Here is a 17,577-nt window from a genome sequence, read left to right on the forward strand (position 1 = left end):
TACTATTGATTGCCCGATTGATGCAATTTAAAGATTGAGATAAAAAATCGACCTAAAATACTATATAAATCGAGCAATAACTAATAATCAAAAAATCAAACCGTATAAATAGAATATAAATTGATTTAATTAGTTCGAGTTAAAAAAGCAAGACAGATCATTTAAGATGGAATACAAGGGCTCTTTAGACTAAAAATGGAAAAACATGTTTAGTCAAATAACCTTCCATGATCAAAATTTTGAACTCCATAAAACTCTGTTCACACCCTTATACATACTACATCCCTTAGGTATACAAGTTAGAACTGAAAAGGAATTTCCAAGCTGAAAGATTGGACTCCTTAAGTACTGGCAACTATATGTGCACCTGTAGACGACCTTCAAGTGGTAAAGTATAATTATTCATGATTGAAATGATTTTCCATGCAAGCATTTCATCTGCCACTGACCAAGAGCAACAACAGAACACTACTTCAGAATCATTCTGAACACTATCAGATATTCTATGAGGGCAATTGTCCTTCAAACAAATGGACAAACAGAATGATTCTACTTGAAGCTGCTCCCCCAAATCTTGGATGTTCCCATCAGAGAGTTCATTGGATAGCTTTGTTGACAATAGACTGATCAAAGTGCATTTGTCAAGACCACAGAGCAAATCATCAGCAGATGGGAGGTCCTCGCTTCTGGTCTTCTCTAACCTTTCAGTACGCATTGGGAAACAATAAGCAAACTGAACCTCATGCTTGTTTTCTCCCAACATGTGCAGAAGCTCATCCTGGTGTATAACCTTTGCCTTTTTGCCTTTTTCCACTACTAAGATACCTTCAGCAACTCTTTCATCACTTACCTGTAGTCCTGGAATGGCCTTTGAGTCATTTGAACCCGAATAAGATTTATCCACAGAACTACTTTTTGAGAACTTGAAGTTTGGATTCAAGCAACTTTTGATGAATGCATCTAAAGCATCTGCTTTCACATAGTGGGTTGTAGGAATGGTCACTGTGTCATTGTTTGCAGGACAATAACACTGGATTCCAAGTTCTGACTGAATTCTTTCTTTAAGAGTAGCCATTTTAGGCTTCTCACCATGTACAAGTATAGCATGCTTAGGTGAGAGAAATTTGACAAGATCCATAATTCCTTTGGCATCTGTATGAGGACTGAAAGATAGCTGATGAATCTGCAATACAAATATATGTTCAAGGAAATTATAAAGCAGAATTTATTTGATTCAAATGCATAGTAGTTTGTCATTTAATATAAGCCAAACTTTAATGTCAGTTAAACCAATATGTTATCCGCCAATAAACAATCAGATACAACCATCATAAACTTGATGCAAAGGACATCATTAAACTTTGTACCCCCAAAATTAAATTATTAAAATTACTAATCAGTGCCACCACTTGGTCTTATTGAATAAGAGAAAACTAAGTAGTCATCAAACCATTTGTAAATTTACGAACTCAAAGACTAGTCATTTTTGAATTACTGTTAATCAATTTGTAATATTGCCATACAACATGACATTCAAGAAAATAGAAAGTTCCCTTAAAACCAGAGTTTGTCAGAACGGTTTTGTATGATAATAAGGCATCAAATTAGTAGCTGGTTCCTTGACAGAGGCCAAAATAACTTTTATACTAGTATTTTATCTGTATACTTATTATTCACTTAATTTAGTTCATAAGAAAAGTTCCACAAAAGTTTTAAGCTCAGCTGCCTAGGAAAAGACTCCTTTTGCTATTTGTTCATTTACTGCTCTTATTTATTGGTGAATATATACTACAACAGTTGCAAAAGGAAAAAATGGAAGGCATCGCAAAAGAAAAGTTCAAATACATACAAATGATATCTTTTTAATTAATGGAGGGGCTGAATCATATAATGCTAAGTCAATTATATTTCAAAAACAGAAGCATTTTCAGAATCAGAAGTTGAATGCAAATCCCTAAAATCAAATAAGCTGGAAAAAGAAAAGAAGAAACAAAGAGTAAGAAAGAAAATGGAATAATTTTAAGTTTTTGGAGATGAATATCAACCTGGCACCGCACATCAACTTGGGTGTCCTTGTCCAAATCAATTTTGGTGGGTTTACCTGACATTAACTTATGTCCTATTGTTCCAGCCACACAATACCTACAAAAGTAGAAAAATGAGAGTAATTAAAATTCAAGCAATAACATAATTTTAATGTGCATAACGCTTCAGGTTAAACGGAGCAGTATAAGCACTCAAAATGGGGGTAGACCAATATGAACTACCAAAAAGGCAAGTATTCTTGAATTATTATTCCTGTTAAAGGAATTACAGTGGTCAAGTATGATATTCACACTATTTATGCTTGACAAGAAGGATGAAAGGAATTCTTATTCGAGTAACATGTAATAACATACAGATGAGTGCAATCAAAATTATAAAAAAGCCACAATCGCCACAATCCTAGGCTTTTAATCTGCAGTAAATCATGCGTGTCCACAAGTACTATGAATTCCAGCAAAACAATGAATGAAACATAATGCAATTAACAAAGTCATTGGTTGTTTTTTATTTTAAAAATTTTGCAAGATTACTAGGTACAGTGCCATGCATCAAAAAGTAGCTAAAAAACCAGCGATTCTAAGAGAGTTGCTGTGACATATACAAAAGATAATTTTTTCTTAAGCTTCAACTCATAGATGTATGAGTAATGGCAGCGACTAAAGATATACATGCTTGATAAATGTAACAAGATTCATACCCAGGCAATGTGATGAGATTTATTTCAGAAGGCGCCCATTGCATGAAAACCTCAAGTGAAAACCCACCACTAATCATGCCAGGTGTTGCAAAGAGAACACAAGGCCCAGGAGCATTTATCAAAGAACGGTCAAAATTTTGAACTGCAACATATAAGCACAGATGACCAGCATAAAATTATTATAGAAGAGATATTTTTCCCCTAAATGTTAACCCTCATATATTCATGTAATTTGCTATGCTGCCTCATTCTTCAGTGAGAAAAAATAAACTTAAGACAATTACAAGATGAAAAATGTGTTACCAAAGAATCAGCTTAAGCAACTTTTGCTTTCCTTGATTTCATGCTATTCTTCAATACCAACTAAGAGACATTTAACATCCCCAACTTCTCTGATTTTGCCTCTTCAATTCCAGAAGTTTAAAAGGAAAACAAACTAATCACTTTAATTAAGATTTTTGTTATCCCAAAAACTAACATCATCAATGACCTCTTTCTTTTGTTTTCTCCTACTTGACAATGAAATGAGAGAAGCAAAGAATCGGTTTCAAAAAAATTCAATTTATTTTGCATACAATAGTTACGACAGAAACTAAACAAAATAGGATGAAATGTCTTCAATAATATTCCAAATATTACAGATCAATTACTAATGCAGGATAAAAAGAAGCTACTTGAAGGATTAAACTATAAAAGATTATTTTCCATTACTTTGTTATATTTTATGATCTTTGTAATTACATTCGTACATACATATATACATATGATATTTTTTGATTATTTAAGCACTAGGACTTTAAAAGGTACATTAGGCATTTTGTCTTTGTTTTTATATTAGGGTTTAGGCTGTAACCTAAGTACTTTATTCAATTTTTGATAGATTTTGGATTATGATTTGTTGAAATTTTGGGATATTGAGTCGTGAGATTTCACTTGCTCTTGGTTCCCTCTGGTTTTTCTACCTGTTTCTTTCATTTCTCTTTCTCCCCTAATTTCCTCTATATCTGCCTACGGTACTTCTATTTCTTCACTTTTTCCTCAGATCCATGTTTCGTCCCTAAATGCCCCCCTGTTCAATCAATTAGACAAAAACTGCCATAAAAAAATAATAATAATAATAATAAAAAAGAACTTAGAAAGGGCTAAAAATGGAAATAAATTACTGCTGGCACTCATTAATCATTATTTCTGCAAGCTTAGTACCATTTTTAAAATCAAATGCATTATGTGTGGCATATGTCTCCTTAATCTTCTGGCTGGTCCAGTTAATAAGCATTTTATAATACATATTGGCTTGAATGGTCAAACCTGAAACAAGATAAATCCAACTCATCAGCAGAAGTCAATATCTACCAATTAACTTAAAATAATGCTAGAAATGAACACATTGAGAACTTCAGTGAAATCAGCACATTTCCACCATTGAGAATACAGGACCAAAATTCTGCAAAAACATGTTAAAGATGTCTGTAGTTGAAAAATGATTCCTACATGCAAGCATTCCAGACATTTTTAAGCAAACAAAATAAGTTGACATAATATTCCCTGCCATGCACTAACACACACCCAGTCACCCTATCCCGTCTGTTTAACCGGCAATGATCATAACAGCCTGAACTATGCACACACAATCAACAAGCTTAGAAAATTCCTCTGTAGTCAAACTTTTACCCTCCAAAAACTTCTTAAAACAAACCATTAGACAGGGTGACTATTCAATGTTCAAAGTGTGATCTGTGCAATTGTTTGATGAGGAGAGAAATAAAACATAAGGAAATTACATGAACAACTTGAAGTGAGAACAAAATTTAAGAGATGTAATCTTCTAAAGTCAACTGAAAAGGTAATTTATAAACTGTCAGTAGATTAAAAGAGTTGAAACAAGAACACAGAGAGACCACCGTTTGAGCAAAAAGAAAAGAAAGTAGAAAATATGCTTTTTATGATATTGGGTTTCCTTCTTAACTAGAAGAGAAATCAATAACAAGGTATCTCTAAGCAATTAATAAAGGTCAGTTTAAACAAGGAAAAGGAAGTTGCACTGTGGAGATACCCATCATATGTTTATAAAATTGGCTGACGACAGATACCAGCCGAGGAAAAAATAATATGCAAATAAGTCTTAAATTTGTCATTTGATTTTGATGTCTTGCCATCCTCAAGTAACCTCATCTAGGGTTAGTCAGGTTCTTCACAAAAGAAAAGAAGGAAATAAGATGGATATCACCAAATTCAGCCCTTGAAAGGACAAGAATGGAGAAACTTATTTCTCAGATGTAATGAAGAAAAATGCAGAGAGCAAAATGGCAAAATAGCTTGTTCACAAAAATATTTGCCAATATGTTTACAAATACTTGTAAGCGTTTGTGTTCAATCTAACACAATTTTACTAGTTCCTATAGTTTATAAAATTTGAAAAGAGAGAAGATGTTTATCAACTGAACCAACGCTTGCCAGTAGCTGACTTTCATTATACCTTGGGAGAAAAGATTTCCACAATCCAAAGATACAACATGAGATATGTAGATAGCAACAAGTAATCAATCTTCAAAATTCACAAATCACCATAATATAGACAGAACAAATTTAAGATTCTGATGCCATATAATATGCCAATTAAAAAAAAAAGAACAAAAGGCCCCTTATATGAAAGTTAAACACAAAAGATGAATCACACCTGATGAGAAGTAAATAGGAACTTTTAGATTCATGCGCTCCCAATAATCTTCCAATAATATACAGAGTTCCTATGTGATGATCATTAATGGAACTAGAAATTATTCCTCAAATCAAGTTGTATAGTAGCAGAACACTCAAAATGAAGGCATCCATGACTAGTCAACAGCATTATCATTAAAGAAGGAAAAAAAAAAAAAACAATAGCTGTCAGCAACTTGAATCTTGAAATACTAAATTTAGATCATGAAACTAAAGTAACAAAAAGTCAAAGAACGAAAAATGTAGAAAATTAAAATATTTCTGTAGAGATGTACATATATATGGTACAACAGATAAAAATGTATACCAACCTCCTCCTTTCTCCTAAAAAAAAATGCAAAAAAGAACAGAAACCAGAATGTAACTAAGATGAAAAAGACTTAATCTGGAAGGGATAACCCATTTGTCTAAATTTTATCCATAAAACCATAAAAACATAGTAAAGAAATCAGACAAGAGATAAAGGGGAACAGGAAAAAGTTTTTAAACAGGAGAGATTTAGGACATTAAAAACTGGAAGTCAATTACTTTAGTTCAACATGTTCAGCATGTAAATTACCCACCAAAACCGTTTCCTATCATAATTTATGGTACTTTTCTTTTTAAATTATATGAAAAAAAAAAAAGATCAATGAATCAAGTGAAATCATAAAGGGGAGGCTACCATCCTGTATAGCAGATGCAAGCCACATATCACCATACATCACAACAAATGCACACAAGAAGCTTGCAGATTGGTTGATGGCTCGACTTCATAATAAATCAGCAGAAGAGTTAACAGAAAACCAATTCAATGCAGTAAATTCTTTGAATTGGTTTCCCTCATGCTTAGTGGTCATTTGATAATTATGGGAATTTTGTGCTGCTACTGGTTGGAGAATTTGGTGTTGCACTACAATTGATTATATTACCCAAAGTAGGAAAAGTGTAGAAGAACAGAAAATCAGAAATGATGACCATACGATAAAATTCTACAATGAGATGCATATTTCATGCTGTTTTGCAGCTTAAAATATAAGAAAAATAAAAATGAATCGTTAAATGGCAAAAAACAAAAACAAACTTTAATTGAACTCAGTAGCAAGGAGGAGAATATAAGGAAACATCTTAGTATTGTATTATGATTGAAAGCCATAAAATTGGCAGCCTAAAATTCACATAAAAGTTTGTTGAACAAATTTTAGAACCTCATCGCCTACCTCTTTCTGTCCTGCATTTAGCATATCTAAGGTACCCTCAATAATCTATACTAGTAGTTTGAACCTTTGTACTAATTAAATCATTTTATTTGTCAAACAGGTCATAGCTACTCAAAATTAAAAATATATATTACTATATAATTAATACCTGAGCTCTTCCTAGAGCAAAAGTAGGAATAAGCACCTTTCCTCCAGCAGCAACACAGTTATGAACCTGCAGTGAAAGTTGGAAGAAGTACTAAACTAAGGCCAATAAACAAAACAAACAAACAAAATATCCATAGAAAACATGTGCAGGTCAATTGATAAAATCAGACTTCAACATTTATCTTTCTGTAGTCCATCACAACCAAAGTCTCTAGAATAATTTTAATCATGTACTTCAGAGACCAACTAAATAAATCATCTAACCTCCAGTTTACAAGATCTTCGCTTAAGTTCCTTTTTCAAGTGAAGTAGTAATATATCCAAGAGTATTTACTTACCTATTTGCATCCTCTGCTCTTAAGCAACTAACACCATTGTATTCACAACTCCACAACTTTCTACTCCCCTTCTGCCACCCCCACTTCCCCCAGAAAGGAACAATGTAAAGGAAATAAGGAAATATCAAAAAAACACAGAAGATGATGCAAGATAACACATAGAAGCCAACTGCATGTGGAATAGATACTACAATTATAGTGGTTTCAAAAAGCAAGTGAATAGCCATAAAGTCCTAGAGCAAAATTAAATTTCACTCTTTATTAATCATCAAGCTCTGCTCCTATCAACTTCCAAGTGTATTGAAGGAGGCCTAATGGACCCAAGGACTAATCAAATTGTAAATTTTGGATGCACTTCCCATTCTCGCTAAGATCATGACTTATAATGACATTACATGATTCATATATATAACAAAAACGGAAAACATTTTGACCACCTTAAATATTGGTATCATGAAAGAGTACTCATGAAAGTTTTGAACACTCAGGATAGTAATGAAAATAACCAAAAAAAATTAAATTTAGCATCTAACTGACCAGATCATGCATATAACCAAAGTGATTAGATATCTAGTTGATTTCTAATCCATTAACTCTAGTATTGGGTAAAATTATGCAACCAAAATTATATAAGAAAAACTAATTAAGTAATGAGGGAGATGAAGAAATTACAACGATAAGAGTTGGGCATTAGAATATTAAGTAATGAGGGAGACGAAGAAATTACAATGATAAGAGTTAGGCATTAGAAATATTGAAGCCACCTAGCAAATAAAAGAAATCACTCAACCTTACAATAAGAAACTGCTTATAGAGAGACACATGATCAAATGAATAGCATAACTCCTCCAGCCAAAATTATTAGTAGTCTCAATGCTTGGCTAAGTCTTTCTATTATGTTTCAAACATCAAACAGTGAAATCACATGGAAGAATGGCAGCTTCCTGCAACTTTTCTTAATGATATCCCTCTTTAAAGTAGTTAACATGGTGCAGAAAAAAAAAATTTTAACCAGAGTCAGTTAAATAGAAACACGGGAACACAAAAAGAAGAGAAAAAATGCCTGAAATTTTGAGAGTGGTGTAAACATACAGCTTTAAGGAACTCCCTCTCTCGGCCATATCTTGAATCTCGTATGGTTGTCGCATAAGTAGACCTGTTATAGGAATATTAGCAGGAAACTTATCAAAATTTTGCACAAACTAACCTTTTTTAATGATCTGGCATGCAATTATATGTATACAAGGTAAAGGTTTCATAACACTATGAGTAAGCAACAGTAAGTCAAATTTAAGAGGGAGAAAACAGCACAAACAGTGACTGAAGAAATGAAAAATAAGAGAAGAAATCAGAGGTTCAAAACACCATAATTCCAATGAGAGCTGAAACAAGCCTTAACGTGACAAATCGGAAGATCCTCTCCCCTCAGAAAACCAAAATAACAAAACATGGCACAGAAAGTCAGCTAGAAAATGAAAGAAACCCTCAAAAGAAAGAACTTATTAGAGCAATATCCATCAAAATTGAAGAAAATGAAAAGATAAGATGTTCTCAAGAATTCGGAGGAATGTTCTTCTCTTCATTGCTGCCTCTCATGGTCTTGACACCTGCCTAGCCACAGTGCAGGCGCCTGCCTCACACAACCATGAAACCTGCCTGGTCATGGTGCGAGCACATGCCTCACATAGCCAATGCACCTACTTGCACATCCCTTCTTTAGAAAGGTTTCCCACAAAGATGGACACAGAGAGAGAGAGGGGCAGGATTTCAATAATTCTCATTTGCCTCGGCAGGACAAGGGTTTTCTGTGATTTTTGCATGAGCTTAACACATTAGGGTAGGGAATGACTTTATGTCTAAAGTGTCCTGCATAGAGAGGACCTAAAAGGAAAAGAAGTGTCCAGCCTTTGCAACCATCCATGGCCAACCTTAATGGTTACAACTGGCACAAGGTTGCCTGTCTTCCAGAAGCAAACAAGCAAGATTGTACCTAGGATGAAAATAGTTGATTACTGATTTATGAGTTTTATAGGGCCTGTTCTGATTCTCAAATTTATGGAGGACTTCAGATTAATCATTTGATAGCTTTCACAATGGTAACTAAAAAGAAAAAAATGCTTGAGAAAAAAAATTTAACCCACCACAATCAAGTAAAACAAATCTTGCAAGCAATATTTAAAGATATAAATTTGCCAGTAAATAGTCAGAAATTCAGGAGATCCTAATATTATTAGTATATATATTTGCACACACTACACACAAGCTATTCAATGAAAGGAATGACTACATATGTGCATATATGTATAATTTTCATACTCTGTTATAAGAAGGTCCAACTGAAGTCGATCAATCTGAGCTGCCCCAAGATGTCTATCTGGTGTCATATTATAATCTCCTGTGTACACCATAGCAGCATCTCCCACCTTTGCATAAAACATTGCTGCCCCAAGAACCTTAGAACCACCAAAGAGAATGAACCACTCAGATAGAAATTACTGCCAACATTCTCAGTAAAGAATGATGGAAAACTTAAAAAAGGAAGACTTAACAATGAAATCATGTTTGAGATCTTCTCACATTGCAGGTTATATAGAATTTCACATGTCCTGAGCTCCCATCTCACATGGTAAAGGTTCCAGAAAGGGATAAATATATCTTATAATTCTTGTAAGATGCATCTAAAATGGGAATCCAGTAATAAAGGAGATACCAAATGCCCTTCTTCACCATAACTTCTCATTTATAATCTTTGGTTTCAATAATATGTAAAGTTTGGTCAGTAGTGCATGATGCTCTGCAAGTATACATGGTGGGATTGAACCATTCAAATGCCAATACCCCCCTCCGCCCCCCCCTCCCCCCTCCTCGCCCCAAGTCAGAGCCAGAATTTACTACTTGATGTTAGATGGCTCCTCTAAAACTAAATGTTCCTAAAGATTTGCAATGATTTACTCATATGAGTCCCCATACAACCAACCATATAATTACTTCAAGCAACCAAGACAGAAATCCCATCAATTTTCATGATCCCAAAGTTCTCTTCCACACAACCATGCCACCTCAAAACAACAACCTACAGCCATGCAATTCATATTTCAGACATCATTGTTCAGTCTAATAGGCTACAATGCAGCTAAAGGATTAAAGTTTTTAACTCCACTAGTGCTCCAACCTTATTCAATCAATTCCTCTACAGCCTCAGAACTGACCAAAGAGCTAGGTAGCTCTGTCAAAAGCAGATGAAGTTTAACAAATGTCAATAGCCAATCTGCAATGATAATGTGCACCTCATATACCAAAGGATCAAATGTACATCAGTACATGTGCTACTAATATAAGATAAGACTGAGTTAGAACTAAATTCAAAATGGTTACATGTCCTGCATAGTAGGCACGGATTTGAAGATCTTTATCAACCTGCACAGTCTGCTTCAAATCCACTGGTATAACTGCAATAAGGAGCCAAATCAGACTAACAAAATGTTAGACAGGATACCCCAAGCAAGGAATAAAAAATAGGAAATCGGTCTTGCATAAAAATATATTTGTGAATATGTAAGAAAACTAGATCACATATTAAGTAAGGAAATCCATTCAATTCTATTCCACTTGTTAGACCATAGAAGGTTCAAGATGTAAATTTTGAAGAGTGAAACTAAAACTTTACTTCAAATCAAAGAATCTAGCGGATAAAGAGGTTCAAGTTAACCAGCACTGCAATTTTACCACCTAGATAAAGCATGTAAATACAATGAGCTAACAAGTACTAGAGATCACTGGTGAAATGCTACTCAAGGAGAATTCGTAAGTTCGAAAATAAACTGATTGCATGCTTGAGTGCATTTCTGAATAGTTAACTCCATCGTAGCTTGATACAAGGTACAGGAGCAGTATGGAATATCATCTAGATATACTCCTCAGCAAAATGATTGCTGGGAAGATTGGAGAACTTAAAATTTTGATGGGGGTTCCACATCCAATTAGATCATAACAAATATTTAGCCAGAACCATATTCTAAATAGCAGAGTGAAGCAAAGGATTCTTTTTCTGCAGATGACATGACTGCTAGGACAGTCTCTGAATTGCTACCCGATGTACCACAAGGACAAGCAAACCCAGCATATGCACATAAAAATAATCAATTTTTTTAAGTACTGAAATGTCTTTATAATACAGTAAAACATATGGAGATTTGAGTACCTTTTTTCATGCATTCCGTAATATGATCAGAAGTAAATTGTCCGTCCTCACCCCTTCGATCCATATTCTTTCTATAATCCTCTAACATCAAAGGAGCCAATGCTTTTGTCGGATACTGCCAATACAAGAAACATCACCAAAATATAAAATCAAAATAACAATAATAATAATATTAACCCAATAGGGTCATTTTATCAAATACATAAAGGAAGAGAAATTACAGTCATGTAAATAGGGCCCCTATAACCGCAAACTTCAGTGAAGTAAGGAAGCGCTCCAATATGATCCAAATGACTGCAAAAACAGTTCATAAAAAAAAACACAACCAATCAATAAAAATTATCAACAGAAAGAAACTAACATAAAAGTGTTAATGAGTAATGAATGAATGAAAACATACAAGTGAGTAATGATGACACAAGTGAGAGCATTATCGAAATCTCCAGTCTTTGAAATGAGAGAGAAATCTGGATATCGACGAGAATCGGTGTACCCCATGTGCATCCCACAGTCGAACATAATTCTCTTGCCGTTTATCGACACCACCACGCAGCTTTTCCCAACCTCTTGGCCTGCCCCTGAAAATCGAACACGTTCATTTGTTGGTGAAAACTTTCAAAGGAAGTCCATGAATGAAAAAAAGGTGGATGGGTTTTGGTAGTTACCAAGGACGAGGCAGTCGATGGCCATGACTGATTGGGAGTTAATTTTTCGAGCTTGAAGACACTTACGAACCACTCGGTTGGCGCGCCTTCGCTTGATTCTTTCCACTGGGTTGAAATTGGACTGGACCGCTAAAAGGAGTTTTACACGCTATTTTCATTTACTTTTTAGTACTTTTAGATTATTATATATTAAATAATGAATTATTATATAATTTATTAATTTTTGTTATTGCTTATTTCATCTCAAATGTGTTACACATCTTGCATCAATAAAAAATAATGAATCTTGAATGTATAAATATAAATTTTTTACTATTTATTAAACATGTTTTTTGAATTGAAAATATAAATTTAGATTTAAATTAGATCACACATTTAATATCAGAGTAAATTCAAAGTTTCACTTATATGGGATCCCATGGATATTTGATTTCAAAACAAACTCAAATGTCTACAAAATCAAAACAGACTCAAATATTTACAGAGTCAATGCAACGAAGATGTTGCATAATTGGATGAGTTAAAATATCACAGATTCCATATTAGTAAGAACAAACTCAAATCTTCACTAATGTGACATTTGATATCAGAGCATACTCGAATGAGTAAAGAGCCGGTGCAACGAGAGTGTTTGTATAATTACGTGAGCTAAAATATTACGAATCTCACATTAATAAGCAATGTAGTGCATCTCGGATTATATAATATAACCTTCCAATAACATTGATATAATATTTCAGTAACTTAAATTAATAAAATTTGCTAAAAAGGATTGAGCAAATTAAAACAATCAGCCTTTTTAAGAGATATATATGTATCTATATATAATTTCATTTCTCTGGAAGTGCCAAGACATGATATTGGGCAGTACAAACTCATCTAATATTAGGAACATAATGAATGATATTACCCCACCCCCTCACCCCCACTCAAAAATTAAAAGTAAAAAAATGGCAGTGTACAATGAATTTTGTTGTGCCTAGCCAATATAGATATTGTGATGGACCTCTTCTGAAATCAAAAAATCCAGCAAGACCCACTTGAAAGCTCATGGAAGCCACATCAACAGCATGTGCTCACCGGATGGAAGTATGTCTGTTGGCAATTCTCACCTATCAGATATAAGCTGGCAAACATTTAATGCAATTCTGAGTTTAGAACACATCTACCAATATGTAAGAAGCAAGATAATTAGTAAGATGGCTGAAAATCAACAGATGTACAATCCATAAATAAATAAATTAACTTAAATTTTTTTTAAAAATTCTATTACCAATCAATTTTTCCATCATATATGATGGTTCGCAAAGCCATGCTTCTTATGTTCCTTCTCCAGTTGGTTCCAGCGCTGAAACATCAGGACAAAATGGTGGAATGTCCTTCTGTAAGCTAAGATCCACTGCAAAACCCCAAAACTAGAACATCAGGTGACTCCGAAGGTTTCCTATTCACTGAAAAATATCAGACCAATCACTCTTCTTTGCTCCTCAGTGTCCTGTAAAACAGCAAGGCTTCATTTATCCTTTCAGTTGCAATCCCAAATGAATTCTATTTAGTTAAGTGCATGTGTTATAAATATCAACTTGGCAGAATCCCCAAAACTGGGGTATTGAGTCTTACTATGAAGGCACCTCAAAATTAATTGTCTAATAAGCAATCCCAATAGAAGGATTTTTTTTTTCCTTTCTAATTTCAAATAATGGGTAGACAAGCTCAAATTAAAGTCATAATTGAAGGCTTTATGTGCTATCAAAATTTATTTTCTTCACCGTCTTTGCATGCTGCAGTTGAAAAACCTCTCTTTCTCATTTCTTCAAGCAACTCAGAAACGGCAGCTTCATTATTCTGCTGCAGATACCCTCTAATCATAATATCATAAACTGCAGCATCAGGAGTAATTTTTCTTTTTAACATATCCTGAAATATTTGCTTTGCTTCAATCATCAAACCCTTATTTGCTAAGCCAAAAATGAGGGAGCTATAAGTTAATAGATCAGGTTGAAAACCCTCTTGAACCATTCTATTCTTTAGTCTAAAGGCCTCTATCAAATTTCCTTGCTCACAAAGCCCGGCAATCCAAGAAGTATATACATATTTGTCTGGAGTGAACCCTGCCTCCAACATCTCCCTAAAAACCCTATTAACCTCAGTAAAATCCCCTTTCTTAGCCAACCCATCAATGAGAACAGTATAAGATATTTCATTAGCCTTTTCTCTGCAAAAATAACTTTCAGCTTCATGCAGACAGCCACGTTTGCACAAGCCATCCATTAAGCTTGAAAGGACTACAACATCAGGGTCAAAACCACGGGCCAATAATTCACCATACACATCCAATGCCGCTTTTACATTCCCAGCCTTGAAATGAGCATCCATCATTGTGGTTAACAGCAACTTATCAGGAAGCAATCCGCTCTTGACCATATTTTCCATAAATTTTGATGCTTTGTCAAACCTACCACAATTAGAAAGGCCAGATATGATTACACCATACAATGCCATATCAAACTTGATCCCTTGAACACACATCTTAGCCAAATATTTCAAGGCATCACTTACATTCCTCTTTTTGAAATGCCCGTCAATGATCGAAGTATAAACAACAGAATTTGGCTTAACTTTATCTTTCAACATTCTCAAAAACAAGCACTCAGCCCTTTCCAACATTCCCTTCTTGCAAAGACCATCAATGAGTGCAGTATAAGTAACCACATTCAGCGCAAGCTTAGTCTGTTTCATTTCCCAATACAATTCAAAGGCGAGCTCAAAATCACCAACCTTACAACACCCATCAATCAAACAAGTAAACACAATGGAATTCAACGATACACCATCTTTCTTCATATCCCTAAACACCTTAAACCCCATTTTCAAATCCCCTAATTTACAAAACATATCGATCCACGTACTATATGTAATTACGTTCGGCAAACAGCATTTCCACATATAACCCATATAAACAAAAACCTCTTTGTTCCTCCTCATCTTACAAAACCCATTAAACAACGCATTGAAAGTAACCAAATCAGGCTTACATTTACCTGCCCTAATATCATCGAAAACCAAACAAGCCTTAACAACATCACCGCATTTAAAATACCCATCAATCAAAGAATTATAAGTTGCAATATCTGGCTCACACCCATAAAAAGGCATCGAATTTACAAGCTTTTGAGCATAATCAGAACGTCCTAACTTACATAAAAAGGAGATGCTTGAATTGAAAGAAGAAGGGTGAGGGGTGTACCCTTTGGAGAGGAAGAAAGAGAGTAGCTTGAGAGAGAGTGTGCCGCAGTTAGAAGCTGTGAGCCTGTGGAGAAGCTTGTTGAAGAAAAAAGGGTCAGGGTACTTTGAAGTTTTCTTCAACTGAGAGCAGAATTGGAGGAGAGTGCCAAAGTTGGAATCTGGAACTGAGAGCCCGTTGTAAGAAATAGGGTCCGGGTGATTTTTTGAGGCTTTCTTCTTCTTCTTCCTCAGGTGAGAGAAGAATTTGAAGGTGTTTTTTATCATTCATGGGATGTTGCTGAATTAGGGATGTTCGTTTGTTTGGAAGGCTTGGCTTGGGTTTTTTTTATTTTTTATTTTTTCTTTCGTTTTTGAGTTTGCCTAAACCCTGGAAAGAGAAAGCATGTAAAATCTTAAACCCTAGAGTGGACGAAGAGGGGGGAGAGTCGAACGACGCCGTTTAGCAATGAACATTGTACTATATATTGAATTTGAGTTGTTTCGAAGTTACACTGCACGTTTTCTTTTCAAATAAAAAAAAAAAAAAACAACTTACTAATTTTATTTTTTCTCTATTTGATTTTACTTTTTATTTTAAATTAAAAACTACTCAACAAAATATCAAGGTCATATACTTTAAAAATATAATAGAAAACATTTAAAATCAAAATTCCTTACATTTTTGTATCGAGTGAAAATGAAAAATTCAATCTAAAATAAAATTAAAAGATTCTTTTAATGAACCGACAAAATCATATGAGAAGTATTTATTTTTTATTTTTTACTATATAAACAATATGTATTAATAAAATAACAACCAAGCCAATCAAAAAAAAAATGTTTCTTGATATTAATCTATACTAATTAAAATGCATTTTAATTGATGTCGGAAAAATCACAACTTGGAAATAATATGTGAGCCTTGGCTAACCTATTTTTAAGTCAAAGTTGTTACTTGATCATTTTCACTCGCTTTGTGGGACCCTCATTCTCAGCAATTCCTTATTTGCAATATGTTCAATCAAGATGGGCCCTCCCTCCTACATAGCTTTTGCCACCTAAACTTTCACATCACCATATCTTTAGGCTTTGAAACTGGAAAAAGATAAATCAACCTAAAACTAAAAACATACTTATTTGGTTATAAGCTAAGCTAAGCTTCTTGCAGTTTTGGAACACCTCCTTTTCTACTCCACGTTTCTTAATTCGGTTAACGCCCAAAGGTGTTGCGGCACTTCTAAAAATGGTTAAGCCAGCCAGCCACCCACATAGGTTTGGAAGTTGCGGGCACTACTCGGCTCAAACCCCCCCGACGTTGGGCAGCAGAGAAGGTGAAGTGTCGAGGTCAAAGGTCGAGCCCCCAGGGTCCAAATGGCTCCATAGTTTGTAAGATGTCACCCAAGACAAAAGACCATAGCAAAATGAACTTCCCTCGAGCAACTCAAAGGTTTATATAGAATAGTCCTTTGTCAACACCTTTTATTTTGGTTCTACATCTATTATACTTGTTCCACCACATAATAATGAAAGGCTAGCTTTTCCTCTCTCACCTTTCTTTTTTTTTTGAAAAGTAATTACATTGATTTTGTTATTTCAGTATTTTTGTACGGTAGTGATGCAGCAAAGCATATGCAAGATATAAAATCCCTTGCAGTTGCTTGTTCTGCGTATAAGGTAAAAAGGAAAGCAAAAAATAATTGAAGTTATAAATGAGATCAAACTACAAATCCAGAAACACGAGAACGAGCTCCTTGACACGCCCTTAATAGAAAAACTTGAATAACCAAATTGGAAAAAGTGAAACCCAACTTCAACTCTTAAACTAATCTATGCAGTAGTCATTTTGGATTGATTTTATTAACCAAATGAGTAATTTTATTTATACATTAAATTTCGAGACAGATAAATTACTCTAATCTAATATTAAGTTAATCACAAAGAAAATTAAAATTCAAAATCATTTATGTTGAGACAAGTATTCAATTTCTTTTTCTTGACCTATATCTAATGTGTCTTCATCATCAATTATATGCACTTGAACCTAATGATTGTTTAAGTTAGTTGAGCTTGTTTTTAAAGGTGAGTAATTAGGCAGTTCAATTAGTTCGGGTCGGGGGGGGGGGGGGGATCAAATATTTTTAAAAAATAAATCAAAATCAACCAAACATAAAAGATGATCAAATCAATTAAACATCGAATTAATTTAGTCAGTTTTATTTTGGATCAAAAGGATCAAAATTTTTCAATTTTTTATAAATTACAATATTAAAATTTATAAACTTTATCCAAATTTATAAAATATAAAATAAAAATTAGTAATAAAATATATTTTTTAAAATTT

General features: G+C 34.0%; 2 protein-coding genes across 6 annotated transcripts; both read right to left on the reverse strand.

Moving 5' to 3' along the window:
• Positions 161 to 12,127, reverse strand: LOC18609879 (cleavage and polyadenylation specificity factor subunit 3-II). 2 transcript variants are annotated; one of them, XM_007045209.2, is made up of 13 exons: positions 12,012 to 12,127; positions 11,747 to 11,924; positions 11,568 to 11,640; positions 11,347 to 11,461; positions 10,521 to 10,594; positions 9,462 to 9,598; positions 8,238 to 8,301; positions 6,809 to 6,874; positions 5,421 to 5,490; positions 3,947 to 4,051; positions 2,744 to 2,885; positions 2,046 to 2,142; positions 161 to 1,183 (listed from the first exon to the last, which is right to left on the reverse strand). In XM_007045209.2, the coding sequence occupies exons 1-13, from the start codon at positions 12,034 to 12,036 to the stop codon at positions 356 to 358; spliced, it is 1,974 nt and encodes a 657-aa protein (XP_007045271.2). In that variant the 5' UTR covers positions 12,037 to 12,127; the 3' UTR covers positions 161 to 355. The 2 variants fall into 2 exon arrangements, with proteins under 2 accessions (XP_007045271.2, XP_017970900.1); XM_018115411.1 differs by lacking the exon at positions 3,947 to 4,051.
• On the reverse strand, positions 12,791 to 15,660 carry LOC18609880 (pentatricopeptide repeat-containing protein At2g01740). Of its 4 annotated transcripts, XM_018114672.1 has the most exons (3): positions 13,781 to 15,245; positions 13,285 to 13,410; positions 12,791 to 13,176 (listed from the first exon to the last, which is right to left on the reverse strand). In XM_018114672.1, the coding sequence occupies exons 1-2, from the start codon at positions 15,165 to 15,167 to the stop codon at positions 13,331 to 13,333; spliced, it is 1,467 nt and encodes a 488-aa protein (XP_017970161.1). In that variant the 5' UTR covers positions 15,168 to 15,245; the 3' UTR covers positions 12,791 to 13,176; positions 13,285 to 13,330. The 4 variants fall into 4 exon arrangements, 2 of the variants coding, with proteins under 2 accessions (XP_017970161.1, XP_017970160.1); XR_001926349.1 differs by lacking the exons at positions 12,791 to 13,176; positions 13,781 to 15,245 and adding an exon at positions 15,259 to 15,561 and having other exon boundaries at positions 13,290 to 13,410; XR_001926348.1 differs by lacking the exons at positions 12,791 to 13,176; positions 13,781 to 15,245 and adding an exon at positions 15,259 to 15,556 and having other exon boundaries at positions 13,318 to 13,506.

The sequence above is a fragment of the Theobroma cacao genome, chromosome 2 (genome assembly GCF_000208745.1).
Source record: "Theobroma cacao cultivar B97-61/B2 chromosome 2, Criollo_cocoa_genome_V2, whole genome shotgun sequence".
Lineage (NCBI taxonomy): Eukaryota > Viridiplantae > Streptophyta > Magnoliopsida > Malvales > Malvaceae > Theobroma > Theobroma cacao.

Coding starts and splice junctions, on each gene's coding strand:
- LOC18609879 (XM_007045209.2), bottom strand. CDS start 12,036: ATGGCCATCGACTGCCTCGTCCTTG. Junction 8,302..9,461: donor TTGGACCTTCTTATAACAGA/GTATGAAAATTA, acceptor TTCCTATAACAG/GTCTACTTATGCGACAACCA. Junction 4,052..5,420: donor TCCTATTTACTTCTCATCAG/GTGTGATTCATC, acceptor ATCTTGTTTCAG/GTTTGACCATTCAAGCCAAT.
- LOC18609880 (XM_018114671.1), bottom strand. CDS start 15,521: ATGATAAAAAACACCTTCAAATTCTTCTCTCACCTGAGGAAGAAGAAG.